General features: G+C 44.2%; 2 protein-coding genes across 3 annotated transcripts in view; one reads left to right on the top strand and one right to left on the bottom strand.

Moving 5' to 3' along the window:
• Window positions 1–648: 648 nt before the first annotated feature.
• LOC132502518 (uncharacterized) overlaps window positions 649–21,250 on the bottom strand; it is a 37,470-nt gene continuing 16,868 nt past the window's right edge. The window contains exons 9-15 of the mRNA XM_060118379.1: window positions 16,484–16,697; window positions 10,362–10,539; window positions 8,976–9,113; window positions 6,901–7,018; window positions 5,046–5,188; window positions 3,004–3,156; window positions 649–1,393 (exon numbers count right to left, since the gene is read on the bottom strand). Coding sequence (XP_059974362.1) covers window positions 989–1,393; window positions 3,004–3,156; window positions 5,046–5,188; window positions 6,901–7,018; window positions 8,976–9,113; window positions 10,362–10,539; window positions 16,484–16,697 — 1,349 coding nt within the window. The 3' untranslated portion in view covers window positions 649–988. The remainder of the gene's footprint in view (window positions 1,394–3,003; window positions 3,157–5,045; window positions 5,189–6,900; window positions 7,019–8,975; window positions 9,114–10,361; window positions 10,540–16,483; window positions 16,698–21,250) is intronic.
• SERPINB3 (serpin family B member 3) overlaps window positions 17,626–21,250 on the top strand; it is a 77,576-nt gene continuing 73,951 nt past the window's right edge. For both annotated transcript variants that reach the window (XM_060119009.1, XM_060119007.1), the window contains exon 1: window positions 17,626–17,757. The gene's annotated coding sequence lies outside the window, so the exon portion shown is untranslated. The remainder of the gene's footprint in view (window positions 17,758–21,250) is intronic.

The raw sequence follows: 21,250 nt of genomic DNA, 5'->3' as shown, positions 1-21,250 counted from the left end.
ATTGGGCTGTCATTTTCCTATTGACCTCTAATACCAGTTCTTTTCTATTTCACATTTCATATATGAATAAGTATGCTTCTGGGCTCTTCTGTACTATTAATCTGTTTGTCTATCCCTGTGTAAACACCACACTGTGTTACCAGGGCTTTATGACAAGCTTCAATATCTAGTAGAGCAGAGCTCTGCAACTTGATCTTTTTCTTTAGAAACGTGTTATAAATTTTGGCCTTTTGCTTATTTATATAAAATTTTAAATAAACTTGTCAAGTTCCATAGAAGCATTGCTAGAATTTGGACTAGAATTACATTACATCAATAGGACAAGTGGGGGAGAACTGACAATTTTTTAACTCAAGGTCTATTCGTGATATGAAATATGTCCATTTATTTTGGTCATCGTTAATGACTGTTGATAGCACTTTATAACTTTCAACCTAACAGTCTTGCTTATCTTTTGTTAATTAACATTCCTAAGAACATTATATTTTTAGTGCAAAATTCATTACATTTTCTAACTGTTGCTTTTTAGATGCATAAAAATGCAATTGACTCTTGTCTAATCATGATATTGTGTACTGCTACAGCAGGTATTGCTCTCATCTCTTTATCAACCTATTAAATCCTCTCAACAACTCTGTGAGGGGATCCTGTTATCATAATTACACTTTATTTTGGCATTCAAACCACTGCATCAGGGCTTCCCTGGTGGCGCAGTGGTTGAGAGTCCGCCTGCCGATGCAGGGGACACGGGTTTGTGCCCCAGTCCGGGAAGATCCCACGTGCCGCGGAGCGGCTGGGCCCGTGAGCCGTGGCCGCTGAGCCTGCGCGTCCGGAGCCTGTGCTCCGCAACGGGAGAGGTCACAGCAGTGAGAGGCCCGCGTACCGCAAAAACAAACAAACAAACAAACAAAACCACCACATCAATTTGGTCACAGGGAATTTGAAGTAAGGCAGGGTGGGCAGCGTGACGTACAACGACTGCAGCTCTTTATGGAGAAGAGAACTTGCCGCAGAACAAAATGCTGTTGGTTTCGTGGTGTCTGATGAAGAAAAGGAAAGGGTGGTCTGCACAAAACCGTGGTTCAGTTCTGCTGCACTGGGAGTTCCTGACCACGGCAGTGGCCGCAGCTGCTTCCGTGCCCTCCTCATTGACCTCTACAAAGCACTTGTGCACGACCTTGGACATGGGCACGTTCTTCTCGGCTGACATTCCAGAAAAGTCGGCCTTGGCTTCCTCAAAAGCATCAGTCATTCCTAAACTTCGAAGAAAAGCCTCCAGGTCGTAACTCTCCTCCAGCTTTAATCTGGGAAGAAAAACTTGAACGTTATCCTTAGTCAGCTTTTCTGGATTTGTCCAGGCTCTGAACTTCTCATATGTAAGTGCCTTTTCCACCTGAAATAATGAAGAGTTAAATCTTAAAAGCTAGATGACAAGAGCCTGGTACCCACCCATCCCCCCACTCATTAACACCTCCACACACGCATGACCTGCAGCTAGATGGTGAGATCTGGTCCAAGACAATCTAAGGGGATATTTCCTCTTATAAACACACCAGGATTTCCCCTCAAATTCTTGCATTTTCCTTGTTTTATGGATACAAGAGAAGAACAGTTAGAAAACACCTGAGACAAAGATAGGGTTTTATTTTTAACTATCTGTACCAAATTCATTTCAAGCGTTTTCTTAGTTTAGAAAATTCTCATAACCAATTGATTGTATTCACGCGGAACACTTTACCATGAGTCTGAGAACTTGTTCGACAAAAGGGAGACAAAGCATGGCTCAGAACTCTGATGGATGAAAAATGGGGAAATCAGGGATCATATGAACGGGAAGGAAGGCGTGGATTCTGGGGAGGGGAAAGCAGCAGTGGGGAATTCCACAGGACGATTGCTTCTGGCATCCTTGCTTGCCCTCTGCCTGCCCTGGAGTTTCAAAACCTACAAGACCCAGAACTCATTCTATTTATCCACAGGGAAGAAATAAAGGAGGAAGAGGGGACTTCCACTTGCGTCTCCACTTCCCTTCACCACCTGGCGTCCAAGTGAGGGCTCCACTCCCGCGACAGCTGGGCTTGGATGTCGGCTCTATTCCTAGACTCTCCTAATTTTCTTTTCAAGTCGCCATGACAGAGCTCATCCTTGACTTATGCCAGGACTTTCCTGATACCATGGAGAAGCCAGGGAGATCAGGCAGGCCCTAGCCTCACAGCGGTGTGCTGGTGTGCAGGTGGTGGGCTGGAGCTGGCTTGTATCTCCAGTGAGAGTCAATTGTTAAACCCTCGGGAGCCTAAATTCAGCCATGGTGGGGGGTATTTACACCACAGGAATCACTAAATATTATAATGCTTCCCCTACACCCCAGAGAGCCAGATCACCAGCATACTCTCACTCTCGTGCCTCCCACCCTACAAAGTTACTTTCCCCCATCCTGAACCCCCACTTTCTGTCACGGGAGGATGTCATCCTCCTGTCTAAGATAAATTCCTCACCTGTACTTTAGGCGCTTGGTCCTCAAGTTGGTCTATGACCAATGGCGTCTGCATCACTTGGAATATTGTTAGAAATGCAAAGTCTCAGGCCATAACTCCCCCCAAATCAAAGGCTGCATTTTAACAAGATCCCATTAGGTTAATATGCACATTCATGCTTGAGGAATACTGCCCAGATCCATTCTTATCCTTTTCCTGTCCTTTTGTTCAGTAATTATTGGGCTCTCAACTAGCCCCTCCCTTCAAAATAAATAATAATGTTCTTATATTTTTGGAAGTCTCTCTTCTAAGCTTCATCAACATTTGTCAATACCAGCAGTTCCACTCCTAGTTGTACCCTCAACAGGAAATGCATACACATGTTCACCAAAAGACATGCAGTGGTGTTCATTTAGCACTCCTTAAAATAATCCTAAACTGGAAATTCCTCAAATGCTATCTGGTGGATGGACTTTTAAAAATGAGCCCAGCCGGGATCCATGGACATTCAGACTCATTGCCAAGGGCTTACCACAGCGAGATCCGTGTTGTCATCAGGCAGTAAAATGAGCATGCTCAGCACCTCCTCCACGTAGGGCAGCTCTAGGACCTGGGCGTGCACCTCCTCCACATACCCCATTTTAAAGTTAGCTTGCTTAAACATCATCTGCACTGTCTTCTTCTCCTAATAAGAATACAACATTAAAATCAAATTACTGAAAAATGAGCACAGTGCGCTAAAAAAAAGATATGTCTGATTCGCAGAATCCCTAGGTACATATAATTATTATTTCTGTGCACTTATGCTGATTGATGTAAAGTCTTCATTATTACATATTAGTGTTGAGTATAACATTCTATTGCCCCAGCAGATCAAGTATTTTGAGGCGGGAGAGAATAAATTCATGAATATAGAGAGACGCAAAACTATATTATTCTCAGAAGAAATTGTGGTTTTTTTCTCTTTTGAGAAGATGGGTAGAGAAGCACTCCCAGGGACCTTTTAATTAAAAACTTATTTCTCCAAGTTAAGAGGAAATTTAACTAGTATTCAGGTCTTCAGGCTGAAAGATCTGGTTAGAAAAGGTATATAGGCCAGAGGGAGTTATACTTTTTTTTTCCCAGTAAATTTATTTATTTATTTTTGGCTGCGTTGGGTCTTCACTGCTGCGCGCAGGCTTTCTCTGGTTGTGGCGAGCGGGAGCTACTACTCTTTGTTGTGGTGCGCAGGCTTCTCATTGCGGTGGCTTCTCTTGTTGCGGAGCACGGGCTCTGGGCACGCGGGCTCAGTAGTTGTGGCACACGGGCTTAGTTGCTCTGCGGCATGTGGGATCTTCCCGGACCAAGGCTCGAACCCATGTCCCCTGCATCGGCAGGCAGCTTCTTAACCACTGCGCCACCAGGGAAGTCCCAGGAGTTATACTTGTATTCTGAAAACTTGCTCAATTATATAGTTGGCTTTATGGCCTTGCTTTTCTTGAAGGGGGAACCTTGATAAGATGTCTAGGGTCCACCATTTTTAAAGCTTGCATCAAATATATTCTAGATTTATAAATTTTTGTGCAATACGCTGTTATCAAGCAGATGGAGGTCAAATTCCAAGCTAAGTTACTGACCCCGGCCGTTACCATATTCAAAAGTGAATGGAGAGGGCTTCCCTGGTGGCTCAGTGGTTGCGAGTCCGCCTGCCGATGCGGGGGACACGGGTTCGTGCCCCGGTCCGGGAAGATCCCACATGCCATGGAGCGGCTGGGCCCGTGAGCCATGGCTGCTGAGCCTGTGCGTCCGGAGCCTGTGCTCCGCAACGGGAGAGGCCACAACAGTGAGAGGCCCACGTAACGAAAAAAAAAAGTGAATGGAGAAAAGTGTTTTTAAAGTTAGGCATGTAATTCTAGAAATCAAATATACAACATGATGCTATAGTTAATACTACTGTATCAAATACTGGAAATTTGCTAAGAGGGTAGATTTCAGGTGCTGTCATCACAGAAAATATATGGTAACTATGTGAGGGAAAGATATTTTAATTAGCTTGACTGTGGTAATTATTTCACTATGTATATGTATATCAAATCCTCACCTTGTACACCTTAAATATGTATAATTTTTATTTTTTAAGAAGATCCAAGAATAAATAAAAACAAAGCTGGCCTGAACATTTGCTAACACTTTTTTTCTTGTATTAGGAATTGTACAGCCATGAATTCTAAGGCAGTAGATAGTCACAGTTGTCATTGACTGTTGCAAGAAAGTGTCTAAATACAACAGTGATACTAAAATACAAACATAATTCCAAGCCTTAGAAAACAGTTTCTTTCAATCCAAATAACATGACCAGAGAGAGAAGACTGATGTGACCAAGGATCCAAAAACAAAATGATCAATGTAACAATTATTTTAGTTTTTCTCTTTCCCATTCCAATAAGAGATATATAGGGGGCATGAAATTCCTTCAGAAATAATAAATTAAGAATCAAGACAGTGTGAAATAAATTATTTTTTTCCATTCACTCACAACCTTTCCCAGAGTATTGCTTTAGAAAGTAGGTGTATATCTGCAAACTGTGTCCCTACCTTGTTGGTTTTAAAGGTCATTCCCCTTGTGTGCTTCCTGTCAAACTGCTCATTCCACTTCCCTTTGAAATAGGTTGCATTCACGAGGACCAGCTTAGTCAGAGGACCGATTGCCCCAGCCCCCAGTATCTCTGAAATCTTTCCTGTAAAGAGTATGAGAGAAAGTTACTGCTATGGGGGGAGAATAAACATTCTTTTACAAAAGTTCTCTTGACATTGAAAGCCAAGGCTTGGTGGAGAAAAGGCTGGATCCTGTTGTTTTGGCTGCCTGGGGAATCAGGGTGATGGTGTTTCATTCTGTGCACACATACAGCGTAGTGTTTGTCCTTAAACAACAATCTTGAGGCAGGCAGGTCAACGATCATTTTGCCCTCAATTTATAGATGTAGAAATTCAGGTTCAGAGTATTTGCCTGACTTTTTGCCCAGGTCACATAGGCGACAAAGTGGCTGAGCTGAGAAAGTAACCCAAGAGTCTCGATTCCAACTGTAAGCTTCTCGACCTTGTCACCATAATTTCTCAGTCACGCCACTACTGGCATTTTAGGCCACATAATTCTTTGTTTTGGGGATGGTCCTATGCGTTTAGGATGTTTAGGCAGTATCATTTCCCCCAACTATGACAACTGAAAATGTCTTCAGTTATGGCCGGATATCCCCTGGAGGTTGATTCTGATTAAGAATCATTGCTCTGTGCCCACCTTCAAGTCTCATTTAGGTGAGACGAGGCTTCCAAAGGATGGGGATACAGATCTGTAAATGGGAGAAGGCAGCTTCCTGGAGGGAGGGAATGGGACAAAAGAATTAGGGGGATGCAATAAAGGGGCCCAAATTGAGTTGTCCAATGACAGCGGAGACAAGGTGATGCCCAGCCTCGCCTCCAGCTCTGCTATTCTGGGAAAAGTTGGGTGGTCAACCTGGTGGAAGGAAGGGTGTGAGTAGCCGTGGAGGGGGAAGTGGGTGGTGGAGGGAGGGTGAGGTGTGGAGAAGCTTCTGGCTTCCCTAGCTGACTCAGTGCTGCTAGGTCAACTGGAGAGCCAGAGACCACTGCGCACGTGACGTATGAAAATATCAACGTGAAAGGCTCTTCCCTTCCGCTGGTTGTTGGCTGCCTGTGTAATCATGGGTATTGTGGCTGCCTGACGCGCAGTGGATGCGCCATAAGATGGAACGGATGGAATAATGAGTGCCAGGCGGGCACATGAACAAACGAGTGACATAACCTCCCTTCCTGCTGATGTCTTTAAATTACGTGCTGAGTACTTAGAGTTCTGAAAAGCACGTCCTTTTCCTCTGCACTCAATTGAGAACTGGCAGAAATGTTTCTGGTGAGACAGAATGTGTCTGGACAGGGCACCCTGGATGCTCCACATCAGCTGCACTTCCAGAATCTGGAGCAAATTCAGAAAAGCAAACGTAGCCACAGCCAAGTTCAGAGGGCAGTGGATGAAACCAGAGCGGCTCACATCACCACCGGGAGGTGACATGAAACGTTGTCCCACCTCAGCTATAATGTAAATGGAATGTCCTCCTGCCCTTAGAGCACGGCAGTGTCCTCCAGGTAGAAGTTAAATGGGGCACCAAAGAGGAAGCATTTTTCGGGGATGTTCCATTACCTTCCAGAGGGGAGGGCATCTGAGAGACTAACATTAGGTTTAAGCATTATTCAGAAATCACCACTTCGTAAGCCCAAGAAAAATATCAGAATTGCATCAATGGCCTGAAAGCCCAGCAAACACACATAAACAGTCCACTGGTTACAGGGTCACAGTGGCCACCCGTGGAGGTCACATCCCAGGCAATCTCATCTCTGTGACCCTCATAACACCACATCTCCTGAAATGAAAAGCTCTCACCTTCAGTCTTCTCCGTCACCCAGTCATTTATGTGTTTCCTGCATTCTTCAGTGTCTTTAGAAAAGGACAGTTCCTCCAGGCCTGCCTGAAAGAACTTCTGGCAGGATTCCTTAAAGGCCTACAAAGGCAAAACACCAAGTTTGGCCACACTCTACTTGTCAAAAGTTTCCTAAAAGTTTGAAAACATTTCTTTCTTAACGTGTTTCTAGCACAAATGCTTGCACAGGGCACCCTGTACTTTAAGGCTCATTTATGCAACTAATCAAAATGTATAGACTGCTGGCTTTGTGCCTGGCACTGGACACCAGGGTGAAGACATGACCTTGGACCTGAGGTGGCTCACGGTCTGCTGAGGGAGAAACATATACACACGATAGTTACGTTTCTTTTTTTTGTATGTGTGGTACACGGGCCTCTCACTGTTGTGGCCTCTCCCCGTTGCGGAGCACAGGCTCCAGACGCGCAGGCTCAGCGGCCGTGGCTCACGGGCCCAGCCTCTCCGCAGCATGTGGGATCTTCCCGGACCGGGGCATGAACCCGTGTCCCCTGCATTGGCAGGCGGACTCTCAACCACTGCGCCACCAGGGAAGCCCCTACAATATGTTTTGAGAATATAGACGGTGGCAGCCCTGCACAAAACAGCCCGTGGACGTTCCTGTCAAACGCTTAAACTCCATATTGACTTTCTGTTTGATTTTGTCTCCCCTACTAGGTGGTCTAACCCTGTTTTACTCATTTTTGTATCATCAGCACCAACCACAGTGTCTGAAACATCCTTAGGGAATGATTGGGAGGCTCCATAGTAGAACTAGATTATCAACAAATGTTACAGGTCCTCCAGGAGCGGGATGTGTGTGTGTGTGTGTGAGTGTGTGTGTGTGTGTGTGTGTGTGTGTGTGTGTGTGTGTCCATGGTATATAAGTTGGGACCAAATCAAGAAGGTTCTTATATGCAATACATTAAAACCCAAGGATAACTCACCTCGTGAAAACTTGTTTTCTGATATAATGTGCCTGGCAATGGGCTCCCATCCTCCGCCCATCTCCTGTTCTCAAACATTTTAGCTTCTACAGAAGAAAGAAGATGCAGAGAGAAGAAGGACCCAAGCAACCAAGAAAAGTGGAGAATGGTTCCCTGTGTCCCCAGTATTCCCCAGTTACAGTATTCAAAGGTCAGTGTGATATTACAAAATGAATATCAATTCACCAGGAGATTCCTGGAATCACTAGTGCTTATCCTAGAAAACCTAACTAGCTGAGGGATCCAGAATCATGTCCAATAATATTTAAGCCCAGAGCAGGCAACCTCCACGGGGTAGCACCCAACAGCAGCTAGAACACGATTATATCTGAGTCTAACAAAATAATCCTTGGAACTGCTGGCCAATAAGATGGCTGGACTTGCCCTGATCATTTCATTAATCTTAAGATAGCATCACTCTGCATATTATGTGGCATAATTTTTTGGACTTCACTTATTGAATAATGGCAGGCTTCTACTGGACTAGGGAACTCTGGAATTATATGTTGCAGTAAACAGGAACTACCCAGATTCAAAACCTTCTTTTTTATGAACAGATTTTAATGTCAGAAAGATTATTCTGTCAGTAGTGTGAAAAGACTAGGCTGAATTTGGAGAGATCCATGAGGAAACAATTAAAATAATAGTGTAGAAGATGTGAGAGTCTGGACCCAGGCAATGGCAGTGGTGATTCAGGAGATGGGACAAATTTAAGAGACTTTGCGAGGCCAACTCCACAGAAACAGCCCAACGATCAGAGATGAGACCAGGGGATGGCGAGGGTGATGTGGTCACTGAGAAGGGGATCAAGGGGGAGAGGCAGGTCTGGGTGCAGGAAGATGGACAAATTGAAATGGACATCTGGGAAGATGTATCAAAGACAATACTTTTTCAAAGGACACAATTCAGAAGCAATCATAAAATTCCAAATTACAATTACAAAATATAATTCTAAGCACATTTTTAAGGCAGCAGAGCTACACTTTATCTCTGCTCTTCTGTAGTTTCTGTTTTCTTTTCGATTTCTTTTGCATCAGTGTGCGAGCGCTACTTACTGGCAGGAAATCACATGTCTTTTCCCCAAAGAGTCTGTTGGCAGTTTTGAGCAAGTACTGAGGGCCAGATTTGTTCAATTCCATGAGAAGTGACTGGAATCCTTGGTGAATCTCTCCACCTCTGTTCAAACAAAGTGCCTGGTAAGAGAAGACGAGAACAGCAACTTTTGACATGCCATTTCTCCCCCAAAGAGCTACTTCCAAACAAATTTCTACACTGAAAATCACCGAGAATCCTACTTTAAAATGAGTTTTGTTTAACCGTCTAGCACGGGGTTCCTCAACCTGGCAATATAGACTTTGGGGGCCACATACTTTGTTGGGAGGCTATCCTGCACATCCTGGGATATTTAGCTGCATTTCTGGCCTCTGCTCACTAGATGTCAGTAGCACCTCTTGGTTATGACCACCAACTCTGTCCAGACTTTGTCAACTGTTCCAGGGAGGAAAAATCGCCCCCAGGTGGAAAGCCCTGCTCTAGCAGATTGATCTATGCCAGGAAGACAGCACGTGATAACTCAGGAGGGAGACAGAACAGAACAAACAGGTAGCGGGAATGACCCACAGAAGACAAGATGAGCAGAAATGTTTCATTAGCAATTCCACAGAAGTCCTCCAGACCAGACTGTGACTTAAATGTCAGGTCAGAGTGAGAATCAAGGCTGTTCCCTTATCTCCCAACAACCCCAGTCCAAAGCTTCATTCCTCCAGGGAGCTGGAAGAAAGAGCCACCAGGGATTCAACTGTGGCCGTGGACACAGTTCTGGGGGGTGTCTGCGCACCCCGCTATTAGTGGGAACATGATGTGTATATGACAGTTTTCTGGGATACATTCACCAGACAGTCCAAGAAACTAAGACATAAATAGGGGAAAGTCTACTTTCCTAAAGTAATATCCACTACTTCATTGGTAGCTAAGGGCACGTATAACCCATTTCAGATCAATCAGATAATATATTCCCTCCGAAAAACTGCAGAAGATGTAAGTCCTCATTTGTGTTGCATTTGTCTTCCACTTATGCATAATTATACACTAGAAACAACCGATTTAACAAAAAGGTTCACTTACACAGTTGCATTTCAATTTGAGATACAATGTGAGCAAAAGTTTAAAATAGAACAAAGGTGAAATTCTTGGCCTTTGTGTGGAACAGAGTTTTAGCTCACCTTTCTTATCAAAGATGCAGAAAATAACGTAGTGACTTGATTTCTCCCATGAAAACTAGCAGGAGATGCCGTCTTACACGATTCACCTTTCTACCCATGTCTGCTTTCTCTCCATCACCACGGTGCCCCTCCCACCTCCCAGCCTCACTGGCCAGACCAGCTCTATGAAAGCACACAGGAAGCCCGCCCTTGGTCTTCCTTTGTGGTGGGCACGCATACCTGGGACATCTGCGCCGCAGTGTTTCCTTGGGCCCCCATTAAGACCATGGTCAGGGCAGAGGAGAGGCTCAGGGGAGAGAAGAACACGTTTCGCAAGTTGTCCTTTTCACCCAGCAGCTTTAATAAGTTGATGGCAAAAGTGCCATTTGCTTCACAGAGATCATCCATCAGTGAAGGTCTGCACCCAAAGCACAACACAGAAGCACATGAGCCACGCCCTCCACTAGCCACTGCTCACTAGTCACTAGTCACACCTCCACCCCAGTCTGTGGACACTGGGTATGGTCAGCAGAGTAACTGCCTCCCCAAACATCCACGTTGAATCTCCAAAACCCGTGATGATGTTATCTTACAGGGCAATAAAGACTTGGCGGATGTGACTGAAGTAAGGATCTTGAGATGGAGTCACCTGGATCATCAGGTGGGTTCAGTGTAATCACAGGCTTCTTATAAGAGGAAGGCAGGAGGCTCAGAGCCAGAGAAGGAGAAGTGAGGATGGAAGCAAAGGGCAGGATGGTGTGGAGCCACAGAACGCAGGCAGCCTCTACGAGCTGCAAAAGGCAAGGAAACAGACTCTGCCCTAGAGCCTCCAGACTTAAAATGTAGCTCTGCCAGCATCTTACGGACTTCGGACCTCCAGAACTGTAAGATAAATCCCCCTATTACTGATAGTTCTTCAGTGTGCTGTCTCTGGCATAATTTATAAGCAATGTTCTATGAATTATAATATACTATAAATAAAAATGACATTTCTGTCACGACGTCACATGAAGACAGCTGGATGGATTTCAACAGATTTTGGAGGGTTTTTCTGGGATGGTCTGCCCTGAAATGTGGGCTCCTGGGAAGACACAAAATTTACTTTAAGTCAGAAGGACTCGAAAACAATACACCATTTTCCACCAGAGTTGTTGAAACTGGGCTGGGAGCTGTGAAGGGAGCCCCTGGGCACGGAGATAGAACGTGAAGCCCAAATCTCAAGTCGTCAGATGCACACTTTAAATCAGGCACTAATTTTGGATCCAGCCTTAACTTTCCCCCCAGCTTGACTAAACTTTAGACAAGCTTCTTCCTGCTTCTGGTGCCTGACCTCTCTTTCCTTAGAGCACTTACTTTAGGCAGTTTGTCTTCATAAGTTCTTTCTCTGCTCCTTTGAGAGGTAAACATTTTGAAAAGCCTCCTTCCTATTTTACAGCCCAAGACAATCCTTCTCAAGTCCCTAGAAGCCATCCCTTTAAAATGTAATTGTCAAGGAAGATAGTGTCCGTGGGATGGTGGGAGCAAAATCACAGCAGGGGGGCTTCCCTGGTGGCGCAGTGGTTGGGAGTCCGCCTGCCGATGCGGGGGACACGGGTTCGTGCCCCGGTCCAGGAAGATCCCACATGCCGTGGAGCGGCTGGGCCCGTGAGCCATGGCTGCTAAGCCTGAGCGTCCGGAGCCTGTGCTCCGCAACGGGAGGGGCCCCAACAGTGAGAGGCCCACGTACTGCAAAAAAAAAAAAAAAAAAAAAAAAAATCGCATCAGGCACCTTGCTGCAAGTTGTGAAAAGCTTTTGCAGCATATTAATTTTTATAATTTTAGAAAAATTTTATAAATGCTGCATTTATTTCTATTAAACCTTCTAGAAACCTGGGCTGCTAGTCAGTAAATTATTAAAGTTCATCAGCTCATCTTGGTTTCCCTGAATCTCTTTGCTGTTACAGTTGAAGACATTTTGGAAAATAAAAGGACAAATCATCACCCATAATCCCATGACGCTATAAGTTATTTTTTCTATTATGCTATCTTTTTTTCAATTGGTATGTATATTTTTAACTCAAAAATTGTAAAGCTACACAAGAAAAATATGTTCCAATTTGGAAAATTAGCAAACAAGAAAAGTACTGGAAACTCCACCTAGAGATAAGCATCATCATGCATGTGCTCATTTTTATAAACAGATGGGCCATTCTCTGGTCCTTCTTTCAGTTCCCCAGTGGACTAGGAGGGCCTCCTGTGGCAGTCTTGAACGTATATTTCATTTAGACTTGGAGGGGGTGGGTCTTCTGGGCCTCAAGGGCAGGAGGGGAAAATGGGTGGGGAACACAACTGTTTTAACCAGAGCCTCTTCACTGTTGAATGGTTCCTTTGAAGATTCCTTCTAAGATATTTTTTTCAAGAGGAGATGTCTCTGGTTTAAAAGAAAAAAAAAAGGTGGTGGGAAAAAAAAAAAAAGAAATGGTGTGAAGTTCACACTCTAAATATAAAACAACAGCCCAAACTAGTGCACATTCTTTAAAGTTTGAAAAAAAATGTATTAAAACGTCAACCAAGAAAATACAACAACGGCACAGTGCGACAACAGTGCTCTATACGTAATAGGTCATTTAATCGAGGACACAGTGTTAAGTTCCTCACTGCCCTCACTTCAGTAAGTCCCTCCAGAGCCGTCAGCTGCAGGGCTTGAACCCGAGGGCTGCAAGGGTCAGAAGGCTGATGTGTCTGCAGTGGGCAAGTCCCACCGCAGAGCAAGGCTCAGCCTGCCTCCAGGCCACTTCTCACCCCACATTTCCTCACCTTATACTTGAGGATGTTTCGGAAAATAAAAACCCAGAAGCCAGGAGGGATAGTCAAACTTGATAGCACCGCGCCTACCAGAAGGTGGCACCAAAGAGACTCAAAGAAGGAAAGAATTAGGTAAACTGGAGACGAAAGACAGGAATAAATTTGGATTTGATCTTACATGAGCGTAAGAGTTTTGACCTGTGGACTGAAATCAAAAATGCACAACGTGCGCTTAAGTTGTGAGCTAAGTTTTATTCGGGGGTCTTACTGAGGACTGTAGGCTGGGAGACAGCCTCTCAGAGAGCTCCGAGGAGGTAGGGGGAGAGGCGTGATTTTAGGGAATGCACGCAGTCAGACATACGTATCAGTAAAGGGTTCCTGCTAGTCACGAGGACCAGATATCTCAGTTAGTGATTTTAGTGCTTTCCGACGTAGGGGAAGATGCAAGAATCTGGGTTCATTAAAATTTTCTCCTGCGTTACCTCTCTCTAAGGAGGCTGTTTTCCCAAAGCACAGAGTGCCTCATCCTGTTTTTCATCCTGAATTCCTTTCAGCGTGCACTGTAGGTCAGCGACTGCAATGGCTAATGACTTGATCCTTGTAGAACTGGATGGCGGACAACATTCTTTGTTTTACAGGAACCAGGGTGAAGCAGACATAAGCTTGGGCTGAGTGTGAGTGTGTGTGTGTGTGTGTGTGTGCGTGTGTAGTTGTCCAATCTGAAAAGGCAAAGGAATGAACTGGAATATCACATCAATTTCCTCTTTACATTGTAACTGCTCTTAATTATAAATGTCTATTTCTGGTTTCTTCCATATGGCCTCTTTCTTCATCTCATTTCCTCACCTCCATTCCTTTTCCACATCCAGGTGCTGGGCAGCAGCAGAGTACTTCCCGTCAGCATCTTGCCCCCAGCACTGACACACCCTCGCACACGCACACCAGTGCCCCTCTCAGATGCGCCCCAGCTTGCACCAGTGAAAAGATTTTATTTCCAGCCAGTAAAATGGATTGGCATTAAACTCATTTTCCTTTTACAGGTGAACAAACAAAGTCAGAACAATTAAATACTGTCCTCAGGTCTCAGAAAAAACTGACAGATTCAGCCACAAAAGCAAGCCTTCTGCTTCCAAGTAGTTGTCCCTCGGTATCCATGGGGGTTTGGTTTCAGGACCCCCATGGATACCAAAATCCAAGGATGCTCAAGTCCCTTATATAAAATGGTATAGTATTTGCTCATAACCTACACACATCCTCTTGTATGCTTTAAATCAGCTCTAGATTACTTATAATCCCTAATACAATGTAAATGCTACGTAAATAGTTGCCAGAGGGCGCAAATTCAAGTTTTGCTTTTTGGAACTTTCTATAATTTTTTTCAAATACTTTCCATCTGCTTTTGGTTGAATTTGCAAGTGCAGAACCAGTGATAGAGGGGAGGGCCGACTGTACTCAGCATCATTCTCTCCTGGGGGCCTTGAATGCCTGTCATCTCCCCGCTCCACTCCCCCAGCCCATACTCACATCCCAAAGTGAACCTGTTCAAAGAGCATTTATTTCCAACTGTCCTTATATGATTTTGAAGAAAAAAAAAATGCCATAATTCCTGACTGGGAGCTCCCACCCTTGGGGAGATACACACGCGTGAATGCATGGTTTCAAGCTGGCTGTGCACTCCATACCAAGACAACTGACAAAGTGCTAAGGAAGCCCACAGTAAAGCAGAATGAATTCTCTTTAGGAGTTCAGGAGAAGGGAAACAGGACTGGGCAGGAGCTTCAGAAGATGGTGAAAGAGGGAGGTGAATGTTAGGGCTGTGGCTGCAGGATAGGCAGGTACAAAGAACGTAGAGGAAGGCCATGGTTTGTGCGGGGTCCAGGGCAGCGGGTGGGTGTGTCTCCTGTGAGAGAACTGATGCGTGAGACAGGAGGGGCCCCTCACGCCAGGTTTAAAGGTTTGGACTTGAGCTATGGTCTGGAAAGCCAGGCACGGTTTTCAAACAAATGCTATACCTAAGTTTTAGAAAAATATCGTGTCTCACCATTTGGTGGGGAAAAAGGCTGTGGACCCTGCCGGGAGACCACTGCCATAGACCAGGGACTGCCTAATACAGAGGAAATTTCTGCACTAAAGACTAGAATATGGAACTGCCAGGCTGGGTGACTGGTCACACCAGGATAAAGATCAGGAGGATGAAGGATTATGCTGAGGTTCGTAGCTAAGCCACCCTTAGGGTGGGCCAGGAGCCCCAGGAAGTCACATGAGGAGCCAGCTTGGAATGGGGAAGGTGCTATGTTCCATTCGTTCCATTTGAGATGAGTGCAACATTCCATCCCAAGGGATCCTGTAACAAAGCTGAGGGACGTTTGTCAACATAGGTAGGGGACTCAAGCTGAGAAGTTCTCCAGTGAGGATTGGGAGCCATCAGCATCCTGATTCCAGGAGCTTCTAGGTGAAGGGATGAAATTACTCAGGATGCACATGAGGAGGCATAAGAGAAAAAAAAAAATCCACCTCGTTCTGGAGAATTTCCAAGTTTTGCAGGTAGTGAGAGGAAAAAGACGAGAGACTGAGACCCAACCATCCGGATGTCCTGGGAGAACGGGGAGTGTGCGGGCGGCCAAGGAAGTGGGGAGGGCTGGAGGAGGACAGGAAGGTAGCACCCAGGCTGGAGAGGCGCAGGGGAGCCAGTCTGGGCCCGAAAGCCCTCAGCAGAGGGGTGGGAGCAGGGCCTAGACGGCTGAGTAGTATCTGGCGAGTGTGGAATCGCTTCAGTCAACTACTGTGGCTGCAGAGGAGGGGAGACGACGGGGAGAACGCTTTTGTTTGCTTCACGTTGAGGGAAAGCAGCCCATAAAGAAAAACAGATGAAAGATGTTAAAGAAAAAAAAGAAAAAGAATGGAAGAAATACAGAAAGAAAAAAGGAGGGGAGGGGAGGGACGTACGCGCAATAAGCTGGATCGCAGAGGGGACAGGGACTTGTGCTGGAGGTGGCATTGACCCAGCACCTCTGCGAACTTGCCCAAGGCTCCGTGCAAACTCCGGGCGAGGCGGCAGGGGGCGCCACAGTCTTCCTGCGCACCCTGCGGTCCTCTCACTCACTACTCTCCCCAAAGCTCCCGCCCATCCATCTCCGGGAACCGCCGCTCAGGCTCGGGTTTCCGGCCGCGCCCTCACTGCCAGCAAATCACAGCGCAGCGCAGCGGCGGCGGCAGGCCGCGTAGCCCTCCCACTCCGGAGACCACCCTCTGACCCAGGGCGCGTCTGCGCACCGCGCACCTGCGCTCGGTTCTCGGAGTCCGGTCCTTCGAGCCCCAGACCAAGCGGGCCGGGGGCCCAGGGTACGGCGGGGGCCAGGGCGACCCCAGCCCCGCAGCTCTCCTGCCCGGATACCTCCTGCCGTCGTTCCCCTAGTCCTCTCCTCCTCCTTTCCCAACGCCTGCGTCTGCCTCTGGCCTCCCTTCCTCCCTTCCTCGCCTCCTCGCCCCCTTCCTCCTTCCTCTCTCCGCCGGAACTCCAGGCTAGAGACGGCCGCCGTGGGAACCTGAGGGCTCGGGAGCCCTCGCAGCCCTGGTACCTGGGAGATTCCAGCTGTTGCGGTGGCCGCTGCTCTTCCAGCTTGGTGGATGCTTCACGTCCGCTTTGCTTTCGGGCCGGCTTCCGGCGGTGACTCAGAGCACCGGGAGATGGCGCTGTTCTGTGCAATCTCGGACTCCGCACCCCCAGGCTGGACTTCCGGGCGGAGGCTGAGCCCCGCGCGCACCCTCCTGCCCCGGCCTGAGAGCAGACGGCTTGGCGGGGGAGGCAAGTAACCCGTCCCCTGAGGGTGTTTGGGGAAGACTTAGCCAATTGGGGCATTGGTTTGTTTTCCTGGGTTAGTACGCTTGTATGCTAGAGCAGCTTCAGAATCGGAACTCCACTTTGAAAATTAACTAAAAGCAAAACCAGAGGTTAAAGCTTCCTAAAGCCAGTGCTTTCCAAACTGTTTTGGTAGGACGTCCCATCAAAACAATTTTTGAGCATGCATCTCCACTATCGAATTTACATGTGCTTTATGCTAAATACTAATATATTATGCACGCTATAAAACACGTAAACAAAAATTTTTAAGGTAAGGAAAACACTTTTATTAGAAGTACATTTTTGTGCTTACCAAAATTATTTTAAAATTTAATGAGATCAATGTCATTGAATATATGTTTGCCTGTTTTAATCTTAGTTTAAAGCTTTGAAGTACAGTAATTTGAAGACCTGGTTTAAGTTCAGTTTATTTCTAAACTTGGATTGATAGCTATCATAAGAAAAGGCTTCTCAGGAAATGGGTTGATTTAAAAATGGAATAAAGGCATCATTAGTTGTACTTACTAAACCCTGACATTTGATTTTCATCCACATACTAATTATGCAAAGATTTCTGGTTAAAATCTAACTGGTAAAAATCTCTTTATCCTCTTGAAAATCATTTGTTCTTGCAAACCAAAATTTTTAAACCGTCATATTTTAAATATTTTTGACAGTTTGAAGCCCACCAAATCTTTTCTTTTTGTAAGATTTTAATGAAGTTTAGAAAATTATGTTTCCAGGTTTTTAAGTGCCCAAATGTGAAATTGTTAATATCTTTTTAGCAATAAAATTATATAATGGAAAATATCCATATAGATGTTCTCAAAATAATCAGTCTACACTCTCAAAAGCAGTTGATTTCTCATTCATAGGTAAGATGTACCTTTACCTAAAGGCAATCGACTATTTATTTTGAAGAATACTTGCTAGATTTTCTACGACTAATAAGCCATTTATGATCGCAGAAAAGTTCACCATTATTTGGAGCACCAGACTTTAAAAAAATATGTAAGTAATTAACCTCTTTTTTAAAGTACTTTGGTATGAAATAATAAGCAAGCCTCAGTGTTTTTCAAAAGCTATCGATGGTTGCTACACTGCTTATTAAAAAATATTGTAGGGCTTCCCTGGTGGCGCAGTGGTTGAGTGTCCGCCTGCCGATGCAGGGGACACGGGTTCGTGACCCGGTCCGGGAAGATCCCACATGCCGTGGAGCGGCTGGGCCCGTGAGCCATGGCCGCTGAGCCTGCGCGTCGGGAGCCTGTGCTCCACAGCGGGAGACACCACAACAGTGAGAGGCCCGCATACTGCAAAAAAAATATATATATATATATATAGTAAAAGTTCTACTTTTTAATGTTCTAGGTTGTTGTTTTTAATCACAGTAATACCATCTGGTAGCATGCATCCTTTGCAATACCTTGCCCAAAGCAAACACCTGAGGACGCAACTCTCAAGCCTCTGCATTAAGAAACAGTGGGTCTAGTGCCTGTGCACAGGTTTAAAGAGCCAAGTTGAAGTTCAAATCCAAGTAACTATCCCTGACCCAAAAGTCTGTGCAGTTCAGCTTCTAGAGGGGAGTCAGGTAAATGGAGACCCTCCAGTCTAGAGCATCACAGAACAATTTTGACGAGTATCCTTGCCATCTCAGGTTTACCCTGGGTCAGACAGTTCTTACTCTGAAAAAGCTTAAAGGAACCACAGCCCTGACACATCATTAACTAAACATGAATGGGATAAAGATCATATAGGGATTAGTCCTCCTTGTCTGACAGACAGTGGCAAAGGGAATATCTTTCCTCTTTCCTCCCAATAATGGAGGTGTGGCCCGTGGTCCCCTGCACTGGGCCTACCATATCTCCACCCCTTCTGTTTCAAGGAAAGTAGACTTCTTTCTTCTCTAGGACATGGTTCCATTAGTCGTCTCCTGTAACTTTAATCTCTTTTACGTCTTTGGAGTCTTCTTATCTCATAAATATACTCAGTCTCTCCCATATTAACACAAACGAATAAACACAAAGCCCCACAACTTCCTTACTTCTGTCCTCTAGCTAGTGCCCTGCTTTTCCATCCTTCCATTCACAGTCAAGTTTTTTTTAATAGTTTTGTTTTCCCTGGCAACAAAGGAAGTTAACAGACCGTGATTATTATCTATTGTTCTAAGGTCTGTTAACCTTCTAAAAAGATAGGCTATATACATTTGCACTAAGGGAGGAAAACAAATATCAGCAAATACTTTAAGCCTCATTATTGAAAAAGCCTGGGCATACACAGGTACATGTGTCTCCAAGATGACTGCAGTTTATTTTGCGATCATTCCTTGCACTAACATCCACTTTGAGTCCGTTTCTCCCACGACTTTGTAAGCTCCATGACTCCAAGAGACTGGAGACCAGGGTCCGTTTTTGTTCAGAAGTGTAGACTTCCAGTAACTCTAATTCTCACAAAGGAACAAAGAGCACCAGTAAGAGTAGCTATGTAGGTAAATATGTATAAAAGACAGCATAAGTTTATCCTTGTTAGTAACTTTTCCTTCTATGTGATTTAAAAGATAGCTGCATAAAGCAATAATTATGAAACTGTTCATGGGCTTATAATTCATAAAGATGTATAGTTGTAGGACAATAATAACATAAAGCAAAGAAGAGGAAAAGGAGTGATACTGAAATAGAAAAAAAATTGGAGAAAATAAATAAATAAAATACAATAAGTCCTTAAAAAAAAAAAAAGTGTGGTCTTCATGCCCCGAATATCAACTGATACAGTGTAGATGCTCAGCAAACACTTTTTAAAAGAATGACTGCCTGAATGCATCTTACTAACCTGCAGTTTCTAGTATCATCCTTTTTTCCTCTTTTGTTTGTTTGAAAAATACTATGTTTAATATTTTCTGATTGTCAGCCTCTGACACACAGTCACTCTGGTCTTCCTTTATCTTGGCTTGGTTTCCATGCTCCCCGTTCACTTGTTACATACTTTTCTTATGAGTCCACATAATACATAACACTTAAGGACTTTTAATTTAGTAGAACACAGACACGGAGGGATTTCTTTCATTGTTACTTAATGTGAGGTATTATGGATAGAGGCAAAATGTTTTATAATGATATGATAAATTGTCATATATATTATAATTTCCTATCTTTGCAGCTAAAGCATAGAATCATTTTTTTTTTATTCTATGATACCAAACCAAGATTTGATGCAGAAAATACATTTTCTTGTACTAGTTTATACACCATTCATGTCGGATCCATATCAGATCATATCTTTCACTTAGTAGATTAAAATGGAAAAAGCAGCCTAGAATGATAGACTCAATCTCTAAAATTAGAATTACAGTTGATGAGACTACCAATGAGCCATTGCATAAGAGCATTTTTAATAGAAATTTTAAAAACACAGCCAATTTTATGGAGATAAAGTTTTACTAAGGATATTTTCTTATAACTGACAAGACACATTTATATAAATTGGAAATCTACTCTTCTAGCTTAGGATTTTTAAAAGCAAGGATGTTAATGTGACAACTTTCACACGTAATAATTCTTTCCAATAATATTTTTATTTTGGAATAATTTTAAATTCACAGGAAAGTTACAAAGATAAAACAGGGAATTCCCATATACTTCTGACACAGTTTCCTCTAATGCTAGCTTCTAATATTACAGTGGAACATTTTTTTAAAACTAAGAAGCCAACGTTGGTACATTACTATTAACTAAACTCCAGATTTCATTGGATTTCACTAGTTTTTCCATTAATGTCAACATAAGTATTTTTAAAATAGAAAAGGGGGATTTAATTTTACAGTGGTAATTTATGAACCCTCAGAGTAATAGTCTTGAGAAAATTCTTGTTTATCAATATATCACCTCTATAAAGATTTTTTTCTTCACTAAATGATGCATGTGAAAATAAGTGACAATGAAAATAATGACCAGGTAGTTCAAGCATTTTAAGGCATTTAATTGAATAACCGAATTTCTGAAATGTAACTAAAAGTCACATTAAGATAAAATGTTAAACCTAAATGTCCATAGACAGATGAATGAATAAAGAAGATGTGGCACATATATACAATGGAATATTATTCAGCCATAAAAAGGAACAAAATTGAATTATTTGTAATGAGGTGGATGGACCTAGTATCTGTCATACAGAGTGAAGTAAGTCAGAAAGAGAAAAGCAAATACCGTATGCTAACACATATATATGGAATCTAAAAGACGTACTGATGAACCTAGTGGCAGGGCAGGAATAAAGACGCAAACGTAGAGAATGGACTTGAGGACACAGGCGGGGAAAGGGAAGCTGGGATGAAGTGAGGGAGTGGCATGGACATATATACACTACCAAATGTAAAATAGATAGCTAGTGGGAAGCAGCCGCATAGCACAGGGAGATCAGCTCGGTGCTTTGTGACCACCTAGAGGGGTGGGATAGGGAGGGTGGGAGGGAGGATCAAGAGGGAGGGGATATGGGGATATATGTATACATA

This window comes from Mesoplodon densirostris, chromosome 15 (assembly GCF_025265405.1).
Source record: "Mesoplodon densirostris isolate mMesDen1 chromosome 15, mMesDen1 primary haplotype, whole genome shotgun sequence".
In the NCBI taxonomy this organism is placed as follows: domain Eukaryota; kingdom Metazoa; phylum Chordata; class Mammalia; order Artiodactyla; family Ziphiidae; genus Mesoplodon; species Mesoplodon densirostris.
The sequence above is the reverse complement of the archived record's forward strand: the minus strand, read 5'-3'. Positions and strand labels throughout refer to the sequence as shown.